Below are 19,688 nucleotides of genomic sequence, written 5' to 3'. Positions count from 1 at the left end.
CTTAGATGTACAGGACCATTTAAAAGTTTAGGTTTAATAAATTAATTTAATTAGGTTCCATTAGTTCATGTAGTAACTAACATTAATAAGCAATGATCAGTATTTGTTGCAACATTCTTTTATCCTTGTTAGTGTTAGTTATAAAAATATAACTGTTCATTGTTCATGTTTGCTTAGGTCCATGAAATAATGTTAACTGATGCATTTGGTTTTAATAAAGTATTAGTAAATGTTGAAAATAACATTGGGTAAGATTAATAAATGTTTCCAAAGTATTTTTTCTTGTTGACTAATGCATCTAACTAATGTTAACAAAGATAACCTGAATGTAAAGTGTTACCAACATTACCATCAATGTTGTTTGAGTTTATATCGAAATCTTTTACTTGATTGCAAGAGGCTTAATCAAAGTATCCTTTTGCTTTCCATTTAATTGCATTGCTGTCTAGGAGAAGTAACTGTGATGTAATGATAAACAGATCTCTCTTTTTTCCCTGTGGGTTTACAGTCTACCCTGAGGAAGATGAATCCTGTAGCAGAGCCTTATCTCTGGAGCAGCCTCGCAGACACGGCAGCATCAGCCTCCACAACCATCTGCACAACAACAAGCTCAGTCAGCCGAGGTGAGGATCGCCAGTCACAATACATGACCAGGAACATCAGGATACTGTATAGGGCTTTTCACACCACACTTACCCCGAGCAGTGCTGGATAGTTTACTTACAAATTACCAATTACAGATTACATGATAAAAATTGCAGTTAGTAATGTAATCTAAGTTACTGATTTTTGTTAATTTATTCAGACTACTTTTTAGATTACTTTTTTTTAATGTTGAAATAAATTAATACTTTTATTCAGCAAGGGTGTTAAATTGTTAAGAAGTGATAGCAAAGATTTATATGGCTAGAAAAGATTAATATTTTCAATATTATTTTGAATAAATTCTTTTGAATTTTTATATTCATCAAAGCATCCTGAAAAAGTAGATTAAATCAGCATATTAGAATGATTTCTGAAGGATCATGTGACACTCTCCTGGAGTGATGGCTGATGGAAATTCAGAGTTGCGTCACAAAAATAAATCATATTTTAAAGGATATTAAAATAGAAACCATTATTTTATACTGTGACAACATTTTGCAAGATTACTGTTCCCATTGCTTTTGTGAAAAAAGGGATATTTAAAGGGATAGTTATTCCCAAAAATTCATTCATAACTTACCTCATGTTGCTCCACAACCATAAGACCTTCGTTCAACTTCGAAAATAAAGATATTTTATTTATTTTTATTTGTGTTCTCGCAGCTTCATAACATTACGATTGAACCTCTGATGTCACATGGATGATTTTACCGAAATCCTTACTATGCTTTCTGGGCCTGGGAACATTTTAGTTGCATTGCTGTCTATTCAGGGTCTGAAAGCTCTTAGAATTCTTAAAAATATCTTGCATTGTGTTCCAAAGATCTTACGGGTCTGGAACGACATAAGGGTGAGTAATTAATTACAGAATTTTTATTTTTAGGTGAACTATCCCTTTAAGTGCACTGCTTTGTACTGGGATGGTAATGCACTTTAAGTTCAAATGTCAATTTATTATTTAATTTTTCTTCTTATTGACCAAATATAGAATGTCAAATATACATTTTAGCAAACATACAGCATGGAAACATCTAGTTTTCTTCTTTGATACACATGGGAGCAATTTTATGTGGGTCTAATTGGCTATTTGTCACTGACTGAAGGACTCCATCTGCGGTGCATATATGTGCGTCAACCACAGCAGTTAGCAACATGTGCTTATGAAGTGAAACATGAAAACAGCCCAGCCGATGCGATGGGAGCAAATCGTCCCTGCCCTCAGAATGAAGACATTATGAAGTGTGGCAACACGTGTTTCTTCAGTAGAAAAATATTATCATTATGCATTCGGATGAGTCTTTTACAGCACACAGTTAACCCATGACCCGTTCTCTCAGTCTTACTGTTGCGCTGTCACGCAAATATGTGCCGATTGTGTAGGGATTCGATCTGATCTGGATGTCTTGCATTAAGATGTTTGTACAATCTCTTACCATATGGACAATTCAGAGATCATAAGGATTTCTTTTGCGATTGTGGTCACTATAATTCAGTCGTTAGGAACGGCGGTAATGATTCTTCTCATTATTTCATTTTTTTATTGCCGTTGTTAAAGAAGCGTACTGTTATGCTGTCACTCACCACAAACAGGCAATGTTTGTTTCTGAACGTTTGCTTATCCAGATGCGTCCGGAAAAGAGAAACATGCCATGACTGGATTTGTGTAAACAACAATTACTCTTGAGGTGATGTGACAAAAAAAACAGCGCAGCAAGCTCTGTGGCTGTAAACAGGAAATCTGTTTTATCAAATAACAAAACATCTCACCAGAACCTACTTAACACTTCACGCACACTCTCGATTGCCAGCTATCCTGCGCTTGACTGTGGGACAGAAACACTGAAGGCTTAGCTTTGTGGTCCCACAACAGAAAACTAGATTTTTTCCCCCCAAATGGATTTTAAATGATATTATACATTTTATAACTAAATTAGTCTTTCCTAACTCCTGCCATCAAAATCTGATCCCATTGCAAAATTTGTTTCGTTTGGCAGAAAGTAAGCATTTAGGAGACTTTGCTTACTGAGTATTGTTGCTATTTCAAATCCCTGTTATGAAATGTGAGATTTTGACCGATGTGCGGTTTATTTTTGTGTAAATGTGCGTGGATGCTGACGGACTTTCTTTTAAAGCAGTTATCAGATGTTATCATTTGGTCTTTTATCAGTTATTAGCCATTAGATTTTCTTGACAAAAGAATCATTCTGTTTGATATGTATGAGACATGCACAAGCTGATTTTAGCAATAATATGCATGCAGTTTTAATAATAATTATTATATCATATCACCACTTAAAATGAACCACTGAAAACTAAAAAAGTTGCTTGGGTTCAGCAAAATTGTTTTAAAGAAATGTTTATTTCATTTAAAACAATTATTTAGCAAGAACACATTCAGTTGACAATAAAACATTTACAATGTTACAAAAAATATATATTTCAAATAAATGTATCACAGTTTTTGCAAATATAGTAAGCAGCACAGCTGTTTTCAACCTTGATAAATGATAGGAAATGTTAAGACGGTTGAAAATTCAGCTTTGCCATCCCAGGAATGAATTAGACTTTAAAATACTGTATATTCAAATAGAAAACAGTAGTAATTTTTCACAATATTACTGTTTTTACTGTATTTTTAATCAAATAATAAAAAAAGCTTCTTTATGAAGCATAAAATCTTCTTTCAAGAAAGTAACTCTATATTTAACCTATTAAAACATTAAATCTTGATATTTATTAATGTAAAAATGCTCATGGACAAGTATTAAATCTAAAAATGATCATTGGCGAGTTGGCAATATATTTTTCCTGCCCATGCAGTTCACTTAAACATTAGTGTACCTGCTGTTTTTATATAAAGTATGATGACTTGATGCATTAGAGTGATTTTGGAGCTGCTTAAGTAGTAGCAGTAATAACTTTTCATTCACCTGTGAGTTTAAAAGGAGGACTGTTGGATCCATAAAATCTTTTCCAAGATGAAAGTTCCTGCCCTGTAAAGTTGAGTCATTTCATTCACTTATTTAATGAGCTCCTCAAACATGACAGGATACCTTCCCCAAACGTCTTTAAGCAGGTCTTTCACTGCAGTGTGTTAGCTGAAAATAACACGCTGTCAACCGAGAGGAAGATCAGTGTGATGGGTAAATTGGGATTTTTAAACGCTGCATGAAAGATTCCTCTCATTCCAGCCTTAGGGTGCGTACAGGCAGCTGGCTGTGATTAGTGTGTATAGAGAGGCTCGCTGTAAAAATATGAAGAGTGGAGCTGTTTTCTGAGTTTTGTGCTGACAGCCGCCCTATTGGGACACAGCCCTCTGCTCCACACACATGGCAGCGCTGCAGGGCTCTCCCACACTCACACACACACACACACACACTACACTACACTTATCTGCCTCACTTATGCTGTGAAGCCCTGTGATAGGACACAGCACTACCAAACACAAGTGGATTTTCTGTTCTTTTCGCAAGTTTTATTAATACCTTTTTTTGGGAGGTAAAAATATTGTTCAAAATATTATATTCAAAATATTTAAGTAAAAATATTATGTTCAAAAACATCACGTCCCATATTCTGAGTATAAAGAAAACAAAATTAAACAGAAATGTATTTTCCCTGAAGAAAACATTGTCTTGGACTCCTGGTCCTGTACACATCTACAAAAAAATGTCAAAATCAATAAATGAATAAGACTAGTAAAATCAATTAGATAGATAAAACAAAAGAAAAAAAAAGTAATACAATCAACAGTATTAACATTCACATAAACAAAATAACATGATTAAATATAATGAGACAAAAAAGATTACAAAATATAAATAGTAATGTAAACAATTAAACAAATATTAAATAATAATAATACCTTACAATAATAATTATTACACATATGGACAAACCCATAAATTACCTTCCACAAATGGGAATATATCTCATGAAATGTCAACTTTACATAAAATTTCATAAAGAAATTAAATTTTCTATAAATGTTAAACAAAGTGCAGATGTAAACTTATATTTTTTGGAGTACCACAACTCATCAGCAGTATTATATCATTTATATTATCAATGTTGTGCATATATTGTATATTGAATGTGTAATGAAATATTGCAGCTCTTCCATATTTTCATACTTCTAAGTTTTCTTAGGTTTCCTTTTCTCTGAGATTTAATAAACACTCTTTTAAAGCATATATGAATGAGGGAGGGAGTGAGTGAGTGGGTGAGTGAATGCTTTTCTCAATTTGATTTTCTCAATTTACTTACATCACTGTAAGGTATCTACACCATAGTACAATATTTAAAGAGGAGGTGATAACATTTTGTTGAAGAATTGTCCTAATTTTAAAGACAACTATTTTTCTCTGAATGTGTAAAAATGACTGCTTAGTTATCACTGGGCTGTAGCTCAGTTTAAGCAGATATGAGTTATTTTGACAAAAGCATCTCCAATGCTGATGAATAACACAAAAGGGCCTCTCTGTAAGGGACCACGTCATTTAAATGAACACTGTGAGCCTCATAGAGTGCATCATGATACTTCATTGCTGGCTAGTTACAGCCAATACTGGGCTCTCAAGAGGAATGAGTTATCATTTTTTCACTGCTTACTGATCTCTACATAGCTGGAGTAATATATTAGTCATGACCACAACTTTTAGGTACAGTTTGTTTGCGAACTGTTTGTTTTTGTGTTGTGTGAGGCAATCTTTTCTGAGGTTTTTACATAATCATTTAGCAGTTCTTGAATTTGACATACACAAGAATGTATAGAATAGAAGGTAGTAAATATTAAAATAAAATATAGATAGCTTTGTAATTGTATAAATTGTTGTAGAGTATAAAATACCATTAAATAAATAATTTAAGGGAAGTTTAGTGCATGATTATGGACATGAATGCATGAATTGAAAAGCATCTGCTGGGTTATTTCAGACTTTCTCCACTGGTTTGTGGAATCAACCTGGTCAGTGGTACCAATGAGGTTCAGTCTGTCTCTGACAAACACAGCTCCTTCCCAAACCCACATCAAAAACTCAACCAGATGTTTCATGAAGTACCAGTAAATCACCATGGTAAGAAAGCTATTCAGTGTTACCTTCATTAATGTAAAATAAATGAAAAAAAATGGTGCAAGGCATTCTTCACTCTGCTGCTTTATACTCCCAATATTTCCGCAAACTGACAACTTGTTGGCACTAATGCTGGAATATGCATTAACTTTACAAAACACAGCAGCGTTAGTCAGCAAAGTAAGTCTGGGACAAATACCTCCTTCAACTGATTTTACAGCCTGTTTCAGGAAGGCCTTCATTTACGGGAACAGAGCATTTCATGAAGAGGCTCATTGTTGCTGTTAAAGATTTATAGTTGCATTTGCTTGTTCCCCATTGTCTACGTGGTTAGTTTATAATAACAAGTGGTAATGATTTAAATCTGGCTCTGTTAAATCAGTGTTCGACGACAGCTCGAAAACCACTAAATTAGATCATTTAATCAGATCCATGTGCATCTTAACCGGGTCTAAGCAGAAAAAAAGATGATTAGACCCATTTGTAAACAAAATGTGCATTTTTTTTTTTTTGATGTCCTTTTAATTAAATCCTTTAAATATTGAGGTGATTTAATTTTAAAAAGATGTTTGTTCTTTTTTTTTTTATTGGGGGAATATAAACTAATATGAAGTATAAAACAGCAATAAAATGTGTTTAGCTAATTCTGCACTTTCTGTGTTTGTGTCTAGTTTTCCAGGCCACTTTTAATCGAGTTGAGCCGATTTACTGCAATGGAAGAGATGATCTGCATAATTTTGACCAAAATGGATTTCCTTTTACGTGTGTGAACTCTTCTGGTAAGTGTCCGCTTATGTCAGTCAGCTCTTTGCTTCTATCTCTGGTTCAATTCTGCAAGCTGTCTCTATGTTGGCAGGCTACAGTCTATCCCAGGACATACAGTCGGGGGGTAATCGCCTCACTCCCTGTCCCGTTCCAGTTGGGATCTATGAGCGCTGCCTCAGTCAGATCTGTTCTCTCTAGACTTCAGACACACCTTCGGTCCACTCACTGCACCTGAGAGCAGCAGCACAGGAACAACAGGAAAGCATGGGCCTTTGAGGAAGTGCAGTTGTGAATGAAGACTCTTTAAAGAGAACTGTATGAGGCAATATCCTCTGAGAGTTTCCTCGAGCAGTGAATTAACAATCAGAGAAACTCCTCAGATCGGACACTAATGATGATGTTACAGCCTTGTGTTTTAATGTTAAATAGACACTGTAATTTTCTCTTTAAGTGTGCACAGAGAATGTGGAGGAGAGATGCTGTTTACATTGAGTTGGTAGCATGACATTTCTTGGTTTTGGTGTATTTTTTAAGCATTATATTCTATCTCATAATATGTGATGTTAGTGTCACCTCATACGATGTAACATTTTGCTTTCTTTCTCAATTAAATTAGAGACAATTTAAGAAAAAAAGTGTTTTCATGTCTGTGCCGGTTTTTCCAGGTGTTTGACCTTGAAATGATCGTCTGCAGGCTAAATGAAGAAATGACTAGAAGAATGCTGCCATCTTGTGCTTAACTCGAATACAACGCCTGAAAAGTTTGCCCTTTTTTTTTAAACCATCGTTAGTTTAGGTTTACTTTTGGCAAAAAAGAAAAGAAAAAAAACTCTAATTGTTATTATTATATTATTCTTAAGTTGTTAAGTTGTTTTTCAGCTCTTGGTGCGATTTTTAAGAACTATCAATTAGATTTACTTTCTCACTGGGGGCTTTAAAACTTCCAGGCTAAGCGCGATTTTCTGTAAAGTTGCTATGAAACAACAAAAGATGATAAAAAAGTACTATACAAGTAAATTTACAAATTTCAGTGCCGTGAACAAGTAGCTAAACGTCAGGTCTCTTAAAGTGGTAAATAACATACAAAAATCTTGACTATTTGCGATTGGAAAATCAACTAAAGTGATAAATACTCACAATTTAAATACGGGTGTTGTTGCTCTGCGAGTGTCTCTAGCGAAGTGGTTTGTGGACTTTTATCTAACTTTTGGGTTAACTGGAACGTTGTTTAAAAATGCTGTTGAAATTAATATACTGTATAGTTATATATAAAATAAATATACAGTTTTAAGACTCTCCCCTCCGTAACATTCAAGTCATTAATACGGGGATCAGACCCCACAGTAGGCCTGAGATGTAGCCTTAATGAAGGAGATCTGCCTTGCCAGGTAAGTTTATTTCCCTCGCTGTATACACACACACACACACACTGTCCCTCTGCATCTCACACACACAGGAAGCAGAATTTGCACATTCCAGCCGGTGTTGAGTTGATCAAGACACACCCAGCGCGCGCACGCACGCACACACACACACACACACACACACACACACTGTGTACAGTAGAGAGCGATGGGATTGCTGCTCTAAGCGCTTTGTGTTGCGGTGATCTGAATGAATGACAGCTCCACCGACAGCTCACAATAATGACACCTGAAGGTAAGCGGCACTTTTAACACTTCACTGTTTCTCTGGAACGATTGCACCCATATTATTAATTTTAGTAAACTTAAAGTTGCTTCGGTAAAAACTTTGTACATGAAGAGGGCTGCTTTAGTCCTTCGTTTATGAATAATAAATGTGTTGACCGTTTCTGCTTTGCAGTCATAATCGGACTGTGTTTTGTATTAATTTATTTTTGTTTTAAGTTACTAAGCAGACGCACTGAGAAGTTTCGCTCGGGTAAAATAAAATATCCGCTATCTGAGAGGAAACTGCTGGAACTGGGTGTAACAGTGCACATTGTTCTGCCATGAGATCATGTAGGATAGGTTTGATCATACCCATCGCTTTAAAACATTAGAAAAAAACTTGTAGGCTATTTAGGAGGCCTATGCATATCATATAACATCCCCCCACTATCAATACCGTTTAGTTGGAACAAACGTTGCTCCAATTGTTATTGTACCCTTTAACCTCAAAGAATCGATCTTCCTTGCAGAATATGGACTATGGATAACTCAATCTGCCAAAATGACTGTCATGGTTTGAATTTTTTTTCTTTATTCCACAGAACTAATTTTTATGGGCCCCAATTTTTTTGTAATTTCTCTTTTTTATGCAAACTCGTGTTTTCAGGAATAGTCCAGTTGCATCTATAAATACATTTTTGAATCCCTCAGCTCCTCTCTCCTCACAAAGACTGGAATTGTTTCATTAATATTTCGTTTTTTAAAAAAGTACACTGTAATAGCTGAAAGGATCTAGTTGTTTGTTTGGGTCAAGGTTTCTGTGATGGCCTGGTTTAGGCTTACAGGATAGAAAATATAATTGGCTCATTATAAAACAATAGAAGATGATGAAACTTTTCAATCGTGTTTAAAAAAACAAACCTGTTTGGGTGTAAGAGAGATCAAAATGTAGGTGATTATATTGTTAGGGCTTGCTTGCTGAACATTGTTTCTCCCAGTCACAGAAAATCTTGAGACCGGTGTTGGGTAAACAAATAGCAGTTGATGACATCAGAACTTAAAATGAGTTTCAGCAGTACTGAATGCAAGGCTGGATTGGCCTGGTTCCTCTTCCCTCGTTCCTGATGTGGATAGTCTGTGTTGTCAGGGGGTTTGCACATTCCTCTCTCATTGTTTACATCAGGAAAGTCTGATGCCAGGCCTATACTTGCGGGGGAACGAAAACATGCACAGTCCTCTCAGCAGGCGAAAAGATATTGGAGCAAAGTTCTCTTCAAGATAACAGAAGAAACATTCACCTTTTTGGGAAACTAATCATAAAAAAAATGTTTACCAGTAGTCTAAAAGTATCATTTTTACTGATGAATGTAAAACATAAGCAATAGTTTTTAAGGATATATTGTTGTACGTGCAGGCAGTGAACACTGTCGCTAATCTGTGCATGCATTTGTGTTTCCATAGCTTTAGAAATTAAATTACACATTACTCATGAAGCCAATCAAAGGATGTGAGTGATAGCCTATATTTGTTCAGTTCCCAACCAGCCGTGAGCTGCATGCTTGCCAGATAAGATGTTTCTCTGTGAGGTGTGGACTCCTGATCCCTGACTCCCCTCATCACCATGCCAACTCTCACACAAGTGACAACAGTGCAGAAGCCCCAGCCGTGTTGCTATGCTGCTCAACCTGAGCGAGCAGATCCCTGGAGGTCAAGCTACAACAGAACAGAAAGAGAGAGAGGATATGATAAGAGTGCATGTGATATTTCACTCTTAAGATGTAGAATCGGATAGTCATTTTTTGGTTGACAGCGTAAGCGCTGTTTTTCTGTAGCATTTTGTGTTTGTTTTATTGGTCCGACTTGTCAGCATCTCTTATCATCTTTGATATACCTTGAAACATTCAATGTTATGACAGTATCAATATAACTTACAACCTTTTGAGTCCTCCACCGTAAACCAAGTTTTAGTCAAATATTGTTTTACATATTTATTGTATATTTATAAGATACAGGAGATAACCCATCCCCTTATATTTGTAGACTTAAAAGAAATCACTTAATATGGAATTTCAGATGTTAGATTAGGACTCTATATTTTAATACAGTAATTTATTTGTGAAAAAATATATATTATAGTTATCATACAATAGTTTATATAAAAAAAACAGCTGTCCCACTGCAAACAAAATAAAATGTAAAAATGATTAAATCATATTTAAAAATGAAAATAAAATTGAAGGGAACCAAGATTTCACATAAAACATTATAATATCAAATTATTTAAATGCACTAAGTTAATGTGATGACACACATAAAAATACAATACAATCATCTTATTAGTTCTGTATTATGAGGATTTGTAAACATTTGTTTTAATACATAGTTTTAATAAATTGATGTTTCAGTGGGGGGTTTTTTCATGAGTGTTTTGTCATTCCGTTTGGTGCCACTCATGATCATGCCACACTTCACTGTTTAAATATGTTAAGTGTGACGTTATTTCTAATCCTTGTTTGTTACAGGCCTCGTCTTTTTCTGCTGGGTTTGGATTCTCCTAATGCTGCATGTGACTGAAGGAAGCTCTAAGGAATGTGAGTGTCCATCTGCCAGAATTTTGTCTCACTTTCCATCTGAATTACCCAGTGACACTTGCTGCTTGAACTACTCAGGATCCACATTTAACCAGGTTCCCTGGGCGGCTTTTTTGAGACATACACACCTGCAGGTTTTGGACCTGAGTAACTGTAATATCAGTCACATTGATCACAGTCAGGTCGGTGATGCTGTCAGTTCACTGAGGGAGCTGAATCTCAGCCAGAACAGACTGACATCTCTGCCAGATGACTTCCTAGCTAAAGCCTATAGTTTGGAAGAGCTGGATCTGGGAGAAAATCATCTGAAACATCTGCCCAAGCAGTTTCTCCAGAGCTCGGACAAACTACGAGCCTTGATTCTGGGATGGAACCAGCTGAGCGCTCTACCTCATTCAGTGCTTAAGCCTTCGCTAGAGCACCTGGAGCTCATCGGAAACCCCTGGGCCTGCACATGCTCGCTGTTGGAGGGCCTTCAAGGTTGTCCACACACCAATTCCAGCAGCCTTCAGGACCTCGTAGGTAATCTGACCTGTGCCTCTCCTCAGAATCTCGAAGGACGGTCTGTTTGGTCTTTGCAGAAAACTGACGTGTGCCATTTGGCCAACCTGACCGCTCTCTTCATCCTGCTTCCCCTGTTCCTCCTCCTCAGTTTGGTGCTCTGCTGGTGCTGTGGGAGTGAGAAGAAGAGGAAAGACAGCTCATCGTTCAGCCCGACTCGCAAAAGATCCAACAATTCCCATTGCAATGGACGGTGGCCACATGCCAAACTGCCAGCTGGGGAGTCAGCAGTGTCTGTAGACAGTGGAAAGGAGGTCATATTGAAGAACCAGCTGATGCTTCAGCCCTCGTCCAACTTGTTGGGCAGCACTCGGGATATTTATGAGGAGGTGGAGATCAAACTGGGCTCTGTGGACACACTGGCCCCTCTGCCGTCCACTTGCCCCACAGAAGGGACCGCGGGAAAGCAGGACCTGGACACGGTGAGTGTGAGCGATGTGATGAAGGACTCAGCCGATCGGGAGAAGGCGTACCTGACCCAGTCCACTGAATACTACAGCCTGGTTCCAGGGATTGAAATCGAGGACTCCGATCATGGAGAGTATGAGAGTGTGGACCTCTCCTAACACTACAGGAAATGGTGCGTTTGACTGAGATACTCAAAGAAGTTTGGGGAGGTCTGAAGATGAGGTCACATTTACCATGTTCTTGGTCAAATTTCATGGGTGAATCCAGTCATTTCAACAAGAATCCGCAAAGAAGATTCTGAATGCTCAAATCCGCAAAGAAGATTTCCGACTGCTCATGTTGATCACAAATTGCCAACACAAAGCTTCTTGGTTTGAAAGCGACGTTTGTGTGAGCAGATTTTTGCGCAAAAAATTGACTGCACCTTCAGTTAGGATGTTTCCCCTTCAGTTGCAAATGCACAGTGAACGTTGCTGTTAAAGGAAGTCACTGCACCGTGTGAAGCCATCACTTTTGCATACAACGTGAATGAATTACTGTTCTGGTAAAGTATCAAATGAAGCTGTTTGCAGACCCGGTCTGTTGCCAAGATAAGCTATCATATAGCTGTCCCCTGGATGTTTTCATTATATTGAGATTTTTATATCTTCGTCCTCTACTGTAATTTAGATAGGAAGTTTTATTATTGTAATATTACTTTGTGTTTCACATTCAGTTACAGTGTTTTTGGTGTCACATATAACTTTATATATTGTCATGAAGAGGAAAAGTAACAGTAGAGAACAAGAGGACTTTAAACAGAACTACATTTCAGCGTCTGGTCTTTATCTTGAGTAATCAAATCTGTCCAAATTTGATGTATGATGGACTAACATTTCTCTCCTACACAGAACTTTGGAGGGTTACTGTTTATGTAACTATGTAAATGTTGAAAACAGAGATTATTTAGTCAATACTATCTAGCCTGTTTCGACAGATGACCTCAGCTGATGTAATCATCATTTTGGCATTGTTAATAATTAATGTATTTTAGCGAGTTTTATAAACTTTTATAATCAAATAAACATAAATAGCAGTACTAGTCAAATGAAGTGGCTTTTAGATAAGATCAGACTGACTCAGCAAGTCAAATTTAACAGAAGCAGATTTCAGTGGAAAGCCTAAATTAAGCAGGAGAAGTTATGTACACCATTCAGAACAAGTAACGCTCAACTTTTACCTACAAAATGACTTATAACTGTGTTTTCGTTAATTGAAATAAAGCTGAAATTAACTCAAATATAAATATTAGATGAAAAGTGAAAACTTAAATGAAAATGAGAGATGTTGCACTGGCATAATGAAATATAACAGGTTTAAGCTGAAGTACTAAATTTAGTAAAACTAAAATTAAAAGAAAATCAAACTAAAACATAAATAAAGATGACAGAAGTACATGATCAACTCAAATTAAAATGAAAATGAAAATGTAAATATATATATATATATATATATATATATATATATATATATATATATATATATATATATATATATATATATATATATATAAGAAAATATAAAAATGAAGGCAAATTCAAAATAATAATAAATACTATAACCATAGTCCATGTCTATGTCTATCAACAAACCTAGTACAATATCTAAGGTCGGCAACAAAAAGGTCAGAAAAGAGTGATGGTCAAACAACACTGAACTAAACACAGTTTTTGTAATCTTGGGTGCACATAAGTTACACTGGACTACCTGTATGAATCTATTATGATAACTTGTGACATCATCAAACAATCCTAAAAATTATAAATTATATTTCCTTGTTGGTTTCAAATAAATGCTTTTTCACATAATTGTTGTTTTGCATGTTTTTGAGACTGATTTTGAATGTTTAGGTGTTAGGACTACAGACTCTAATCATTGGTTGTTTAATTGAAATTGCGAAAGCATTTTTTTAAATTACACTCAATCCTGAGGAACCAAGTATGAAATGAATATAGCTGTTCCAGAGTCTCACACTAGCCTTCACAAAATCTGCTTCTGTGTCCCCATAATGACCCAGCCCATTCATTAGAGGCTGAAATCCCTCAGCGGTAATAGAAAGCTAGCTCTGATTCCTCCTGTGTGGGAGTTTGTAATTATAGCATTGTGTTCCTCCGTCCAGTGAAACCTGCAGCGCTGTAATGGCCTCACAGGCATCTCTACCTGCCTGCTGTGGAAATGAGTGGTATATTTTGGGCTCTGTGGGCACTTTACAGTTGTGAAATTTCTATTGTTAAAGCTTGCCTGAAGAGACACAATTACAACTGAGAACAAACACTTGTTCTTTTAGAACAATGTAATTATTTAAACAATGACTGCAATTATGAACATGCCCTTATAACATATCCATTGTCAAAGCTTTGCCATTTTTAGCAAAATTATGTTTCCTTAAAAACCCTCAAGCCTCTCAACAGAGATTATATTTTAATTTTTTAAATGACAATTTGTTCTTTTAAGAGAAAAAAGTGGTCATATATTATTGCTTTTTACTGATTTGTGTGCAAATGTTTAAATAAATTATAAATGTTTAACTATTGTCTTGATGTGTTTTATATGTATGATTCTTCTTACCTAATTGAATTAATCTGGAAGACAAGATATGTAAACCATGTCTCAAGGGGGAAGTCTGGGTAAAAAAAAAAAGTGATCAAGCTTTTGCTTTATTTAACAATGGAGGGAAGGGGTATTCAGCTTGTTTGAAGTGAATTGAAGTTCTGTAATGGGCCTCCAAAGCTGGAGTAAATCCATACTTTCTTTTCCTTGTAGTGTCTTCTGCCCCCTAAGGTTTTCTGAAAATTTTTAGCTAGATAAAAATGATTGTAGATAGATATATTCAGTAAAACAACGATCTCTTTTACCTTAATTACACTGTTTGGTTGGATATAATGCATCTCTAGTTGTAAAATGACTTGTTTTGGGGTTTTTTGTCAATGAGAAATTCACATGTGAATGGTTTATGCCTGTGATTTCGAAGAGGATTTATAACATAGCTATTTACCAGTTATGTAACTATGTTTGCACTTGATATCATCTACTATTATAATTAATTATGGCCTTCGTGAAATTCATGTTTTATTGCATATGCTGTATCTTATAATTCCTAAATCCTTTTAATGCTTGTTGTTATTTAATATTCATATTAACATGCATCACACTCTTAAAAATAAAGGTTATTTTTAGTGGCATCTATGGTTCCATGAAGAACCTTTACCATCCGTGGAACCTTTCCATTACACAAAATCATTTTTCACACTAGGATCAAAAGTGGTTCTTTTAAGAACTGTTCACTAAAGGTTCTCTGGGGAACCAAAAATGGTTAGGGAATCACTGCAAAAAGAGAAAAATAGTTTTTTATTATTATTATTTTAAACAAAGAACTTAAAAGACAATTTGCAAAATGCACAGTCAAGTGATAAATACCTTGTCATAAATTATAACTATAGCACACAGTAATCATTCATAACGATGAGACCTGTGTGAAACTGACATTGACCATGAACATGTTTTTTTTAAACTGGGTTCCCAAACTATAAATCACAGGATGGATTGATAGCTCCACGTTAAAGACAGATATATAAAGGAGAAAACAAGAGGTGTGTTTTCTCTCTAAGAGAAGACAAGGTTGAAGCACTAAGGTAAGAACAACAATTAAAAGTCTATTCTATTTGACAAATGTGTCACAGAATTGTGCAAACTTAATTCTTAATTCTTTGAGTGGTTTTCTAGTATTCCACCATGACGGTCTCCTACACGCTCAAGGTGGCCAATGCTAAGTTTGGAGGCTTCACAAAGTTACTCTTCCGATGGAAAGGAAGCATTTACAAGCTTCTATACAGAGAGTTCCTGGTCTTCTGTTTACTGTACGGCTTCATCAGTATTCTATACAGGTATCATGACATTAAAAACATTAAAAATTCACATTTTCTTTTTACAATTTCACGCTTTTTTATTCAGATTTTTATCCACAGCAAACTATAAGCGAGCAATGTTTTGAGTGCCAAGTCATAAGAAGATGCCACTTTTTTTTTATGCCAATATAGTTTATACTGAAAGGCCAAGTTTTAAGGTTAGTTAGAAAACTAATTGGTTTTCTATTTAGAGTTCTGATATTTAAAAAGATTTCTTTTTAAATAACAGTTTGATAGACATAGATATGGCCTTGGTTATTTAAGTGCACACATGAAGAACAGTTGTCCCTTCATAATAGAAAATCAATCCATGTTGCATCTTACAGGTGTGTCCTCAATAACGAACAACAAGAGGTGTTTGAGCGACTAGCACGCCATTGCAACAAGTTTGCTAAACTCATCCCTATGTCATTTGTTCTTGGTGAGAATGAATGTTCTTACCATAGCAACATGCTATTACTAACTCTCTGGGTTGCTTGTACTAACTGAAACTTGTCTGTGCTGCTGGTTAGGGTTCTATGTCACCCAGGCGTTTCAGCGTTGGTGGGGTCAGTATACAAGCTTTCCCCTGCCAGATAACCTGATGATGGTCGTTTCTGGAAATGTCCATGGTACAGATGAAAGAGGCCGTCTTCTGAGGAGAACTCTGATGAGATATGCAAACCTGTCGTCGGTCCTCATCCTGCGCTCCATCAGTACACGAGTACGCAAGAGATTCCCAGCTCTGGAGGACATTGTGGAGGCAGGTGAGAACTTCACATCTGAAAATGTTTGGGAGGAATAGAAGAACTGGATTAATTTCCAAGGCTTTTAACAAATCTCTAATAAAGTATGGAACCTTTGCATTGTTTTCTACAGAATTGCTATTATTTTGGTAATGTTAATTACACAAAACCTGCTTCATACTGGCACAGAAAGTAGCTATAACTTGCAGTTCAGTGAGTTGGACAATCATTCATTAGCTGTTATGATGTATTTAATTCAAAACCTAATTTGGATTTATGATATATTCACTAAAAGAACCAGCCCATAAGAGACATCTGATCCTGAGTCAGTCCTCCTTTAGGAAAGTATGTTTCTGATTCACTAAAAAGAACTGGCCCATGAGAGCCATTTGTAGGAGAACTTTACCTCATATTATCCTGTGACTGAAGCAGACTACTGGTGTTTTTTTTAATAACAGGCTCACAAGTCACTCAGAACGTTATGAAACCATGTATATAATGTTCTCTGTTGGCTAGCCAGGCAAGTCTTCTTTACAATAATCCAAAAAACCCTTTTAGTTTGGAGAACATTTCCCAGAATGCTCTTATTTGATTCCCCAAAGGGGAACATTAGGATAAGGTTCTTTGGTGGTATTTGTGAATCTGCCGAGTCTGGTCACTATGAAGTGGCTCATAAGAATCTTTTAATTGTGATAGCGGACTAATCTAGTTGTGTGGTATGTTTTTGATTCACTAAAAACAAATCAGTTGATAAGAATCATTCATTTGTAAATCAGACTACTCTGGTCATGTATGTTTTTGCAAGGAAAACTCAATAAATAGACATTTTTCGCCATTACATTAAATGCAGACTAAGGAAAAATATGAATTCTTTTGACTTGGAGGTGAAGTGGAGCAGGAAATACTGAGCCACTGTTATGAGCCATTCAGATTAACTTGATTGCGAAGAATATATCTATCAAAGCATGTCATTGTCTTATTCAAAATCAGTGAATTTGTCAGAATTACACTCTGGAAAGCATTTAATTGACGTATCATTATTACTTGCAGGATTCATGACCACAGACGAGCTTAAAAAACTAAACCATCTGTACTCTGACTTCAACAAATACTGGATGCCACTTGCATGGTTTGCAAATCTGGCATCACAAGCGAGGAAAGAAGGGCGTGTGAAAGATGACATAGCTTTGCGACTGCTCATGGATGTAAGTGTTTAAACATGTCAAGATGATGCATGTGTGCCATAAAACCACATGCAATAATTCCTTCCTTTCTTCCTCTTTGTCAGGAGCTGAATAACTATAGATCAAAATGCAGCATGCTCTTCCACTATGACTGGATCAGCATTCCCTTGGTGTACACACAGGTGAAGCTCATCTAGATTTTTCATGGGTATAGCTCACCATATGAACTTCTGCTCATCTCACTTCTGTTTGGATGCAGGTAGTGACTGTGGCTGTGTACTCCTTTTTTATGTTCTGCCTAATTGGGAGGCAGTTTGTAAAACCAGAAAAACCCGATGAAGACAAAATTCATCTGGATCTTTATGTCCCCATTTTCACTCTACTTGAGTTCTTCTTTTACGCTGGTTGGTTAAAGGTGTGATTGCTAGTATAAGAGCATATTTTGTACATAATTGGTTTGATTTCTCTATAATGAAGGGTAAACATGTTCTTAAAGGTAGGGGAACTTATTATCAACCCATTCGGAGAAGATGACGATGATTTTGAGACCAACCAACTCATAGATCGCAACATTCAGGTTAGTAAATCAGTACACTCATGAATCGATAACTAAATCTATTTCTAAGGAAGCACATGTTGTATCATAACAACTTGTGGCAATGCTTTTCATTTAATCTAGGTTTCCATGCTAGCTGTAGATGACATGCATCAAAATCTTCCTCTCCTTGAGAAGGACAAATACTGGGTGGATAAGGGTCTTTCATATCCTTCAGCTACTATGAAGCCTGTCTTCATGGGTTCCACACATGACATGAGGTACAATGACAGACTGTAACACCTATCCATAATTCAACCAAAAAAGATATGTAATAATAATAACACCAACATTCAATAGACCGTAGGCTATATCATTATCCCAGTCATGTAAGATGGCTGGTAACTTAACTTTAACAAATAAGCTAACGTATGGGCCAAGTATTCAGTATATGATTATATATGTTTAACTGCAAATGTTATCTGTTATCAAATACAATTACTTAATGATTTCCTTAATGAGGAAACTGAGATTTGAAACTTGTAAGTTGTGATTTACTCTCTTGAAAGGTTAATTAACCCCAAAATAGAAATTCTGTCATTAATTATTAACCTTCATGTCCTTCTAAAACCATAAGACCTTTGTTCATCTTTGGAACACAAATTAAGATCTATTTGATGAAATCCAAGAACTTTTTATCCCTCCGTAGACAGCAACACATCTCTCAGGTTTGATAAAAAATTATCTTAATTTGTGTTGCAAAGATGAACGAAGGACTCATGGGTTTGGAACAAAATGTGGGTGAGTAATTAATGACAGAATTGTAATTTTCAGGCAGAACTATTCTTAGATTTTGAACTATTCATTAATTATTGACATTGGTATTCTGTATTTATTAGGATACTTGAGGATGATGACGAGGAACATTTACCAACCCCCAAGACTCAAATGCTTGCCATCAACGTGTGGCCAACTACACACAAAATAAAAAAGCAGAAGAACAAGAGCATGCAACAGTTATGTCTTTGCTGCAGATCTAAATGTAAGGACGAGAGCTCGAGGCTTGAACAGTCATCCAAGAGCAGCGTCCCATCACCACTGCAGCAACAACACATGGCTATTCAACACATCTGCCATGATAAACTCTTGGGGTCACCTGAAACTACGGGACAAGCAAACCAAGAGCCATAGATAAATGTAACTCCCCAGTCAGGGTTTGCTTTACTATTTTTTTTAGGGACAGTCAAGGATGAGAGGATATTTTCTGCAATATTTGAACCCTCATCACTGCTTACGCTTTCAAAATTGTTTTATTCATTAAAGATGCATCAAATTGTTCATGTGACACCTTTATTTTAAAGTGTCCTTGTTACTGTGCATTTATAGATTTTTAGTATGGAGTAAAATTAACGAAACAACTTACTATCTGGTTAGGATTAGGGTTTTATGCATAATTTATTTCTTATAATAGTAAGTACTTGTAACATGCAACAAGGACACCTTAAAATAGTTACCAATAAATTGAGAATTTTTAATGTTGTTCTTTTAAAGAATCTTTAAAAAAAAAAAAACATCAATGTTTCCACAAAAATAAAGACCTGCAAAACTGTTGACATTATAGATAAGA

At 35.9% G+C, this 19,688-nt stretch overlaps 3 protein-coding genes across 6 annotated transcripts in view; all 3 read left to right on the top strand.

Moving 5' to 3' along the window:
• LOC127951553 (zinc finger protein GLIS1) overlaps positions 1 to 7,117 on the top strand; it is a 28,643-nt gene extending 21,526 nt beyond the window's left edge. For both annotated transcript variants that reach the window (XM_052549502.1, XM_052549501.1), the window contains 4 exons: positions 509 to 623; positions 5,581 to 5,720; positions 6,389 to 6,496; positions 6,574 to 7,117. In XM_052549502.1, the coding sequence (XP_052405462.1) occupies positions 509 to 623; positions 5,581 to 5,720; positions 6,389 to 6,496; positions 6,574 to 6,680 (470 nt within the window). In that variant the 3' untranslated portion in view covers positions 6,681 to 7,117. The remainder of the gene's footprint in view (positions 1 to 508; positions 624 to 5,580; positions 5,721 to 6,388; positions 6,497 to 6,573) is intronic.
• An 890-nt stretch (positions 7,118 to 8,007) lies between these two features.
• On the top strand, positions 8,008 to 13,148 carry si:ch211-106k21.5 (leucine-rich repeat and transmembrane domain-containing protein 2). The gene is made up of 2 exons (XM_052547575.1): positions 8,008 to 8,141; positions 10,636 to 13,148. The coding sequence occupies exons 1-2, from the start codon at positions 8,129 to 8,131 to the stop codon at positions 11,829 to 11,831; spliced, it is 1,209 nt and encodes a 402-aa protein (XP_052403535.1). The 5' UTR covers positions 8,008 to 8,128; the 3' UTR covers positions 11,832 to 13,148.
• Positions 13,149 to 15,288: 2,140 nt separating this feature from the next.
• Positions 15,289 to 19,382, top strand: best4 (bestrophin 4). 3 transcript variants are annotated; one of them, XM_052549216.1, is made up of 10 exons: positions 15,289 to 15,344; positions 15,436 to 15,596; positions 15,944 to 16,038; positions 16,130 to 16,363; positions 17,393 to 17,547; positions 17,631 to 17,708; positions 17,786 to 17,941; positions 18,023 to 18,103; positions 18,206 to 18,342; positions 18,961 to 19,382. In XM_052549216.1, exons 2-10 carry the CDS (start codon positions 15,445 to 15,447, stop codon positions 19,250 to 19,252), a joined length of 1,380 nt encoding a protein of 459 aa, XP_052405176.1. In that variant the 5' UTR covers positions 15,289 to 15,344; positions 15,436 to 15,444; the 3' UTR covers positions 19,253 to 19,382. The 3 variants fall into 3 exon arrangements, with proteins under 3 accessions (XP_052405176.1, XP_052405178.1, XP_052405177.1); XM_052549217.1 differs by having other exon boundaries at positions 15,311 to 15,344; positions 15,425 to 15,596; XM_052549218.1 differs by lacking the exon at positions 17,786 to 17,941.
• Positions 19,383 to 19,688: the final 306 nt, after the last annotated feature.

This window comes from Carassius gibelio, chromosome B2 (assembly GCF_023724105.1).
Source record: "Carassius gibelio isolate Cgi1373 ecotype wild population from Czech Republic chromosome B2, carGib1.2-hapl.c, whole genome shotgun sequence".
Taxonomy (NCBI): domain Eukaryota; kingdom Metazoa; phylum Chordata; class Actinopteri; order Cypriniformes; family Cyprinidae; genus Carassius; species Carassius gibelio.
This window is presented reverse-complemented; position numbering and strand designations above follow the sequence as displayed.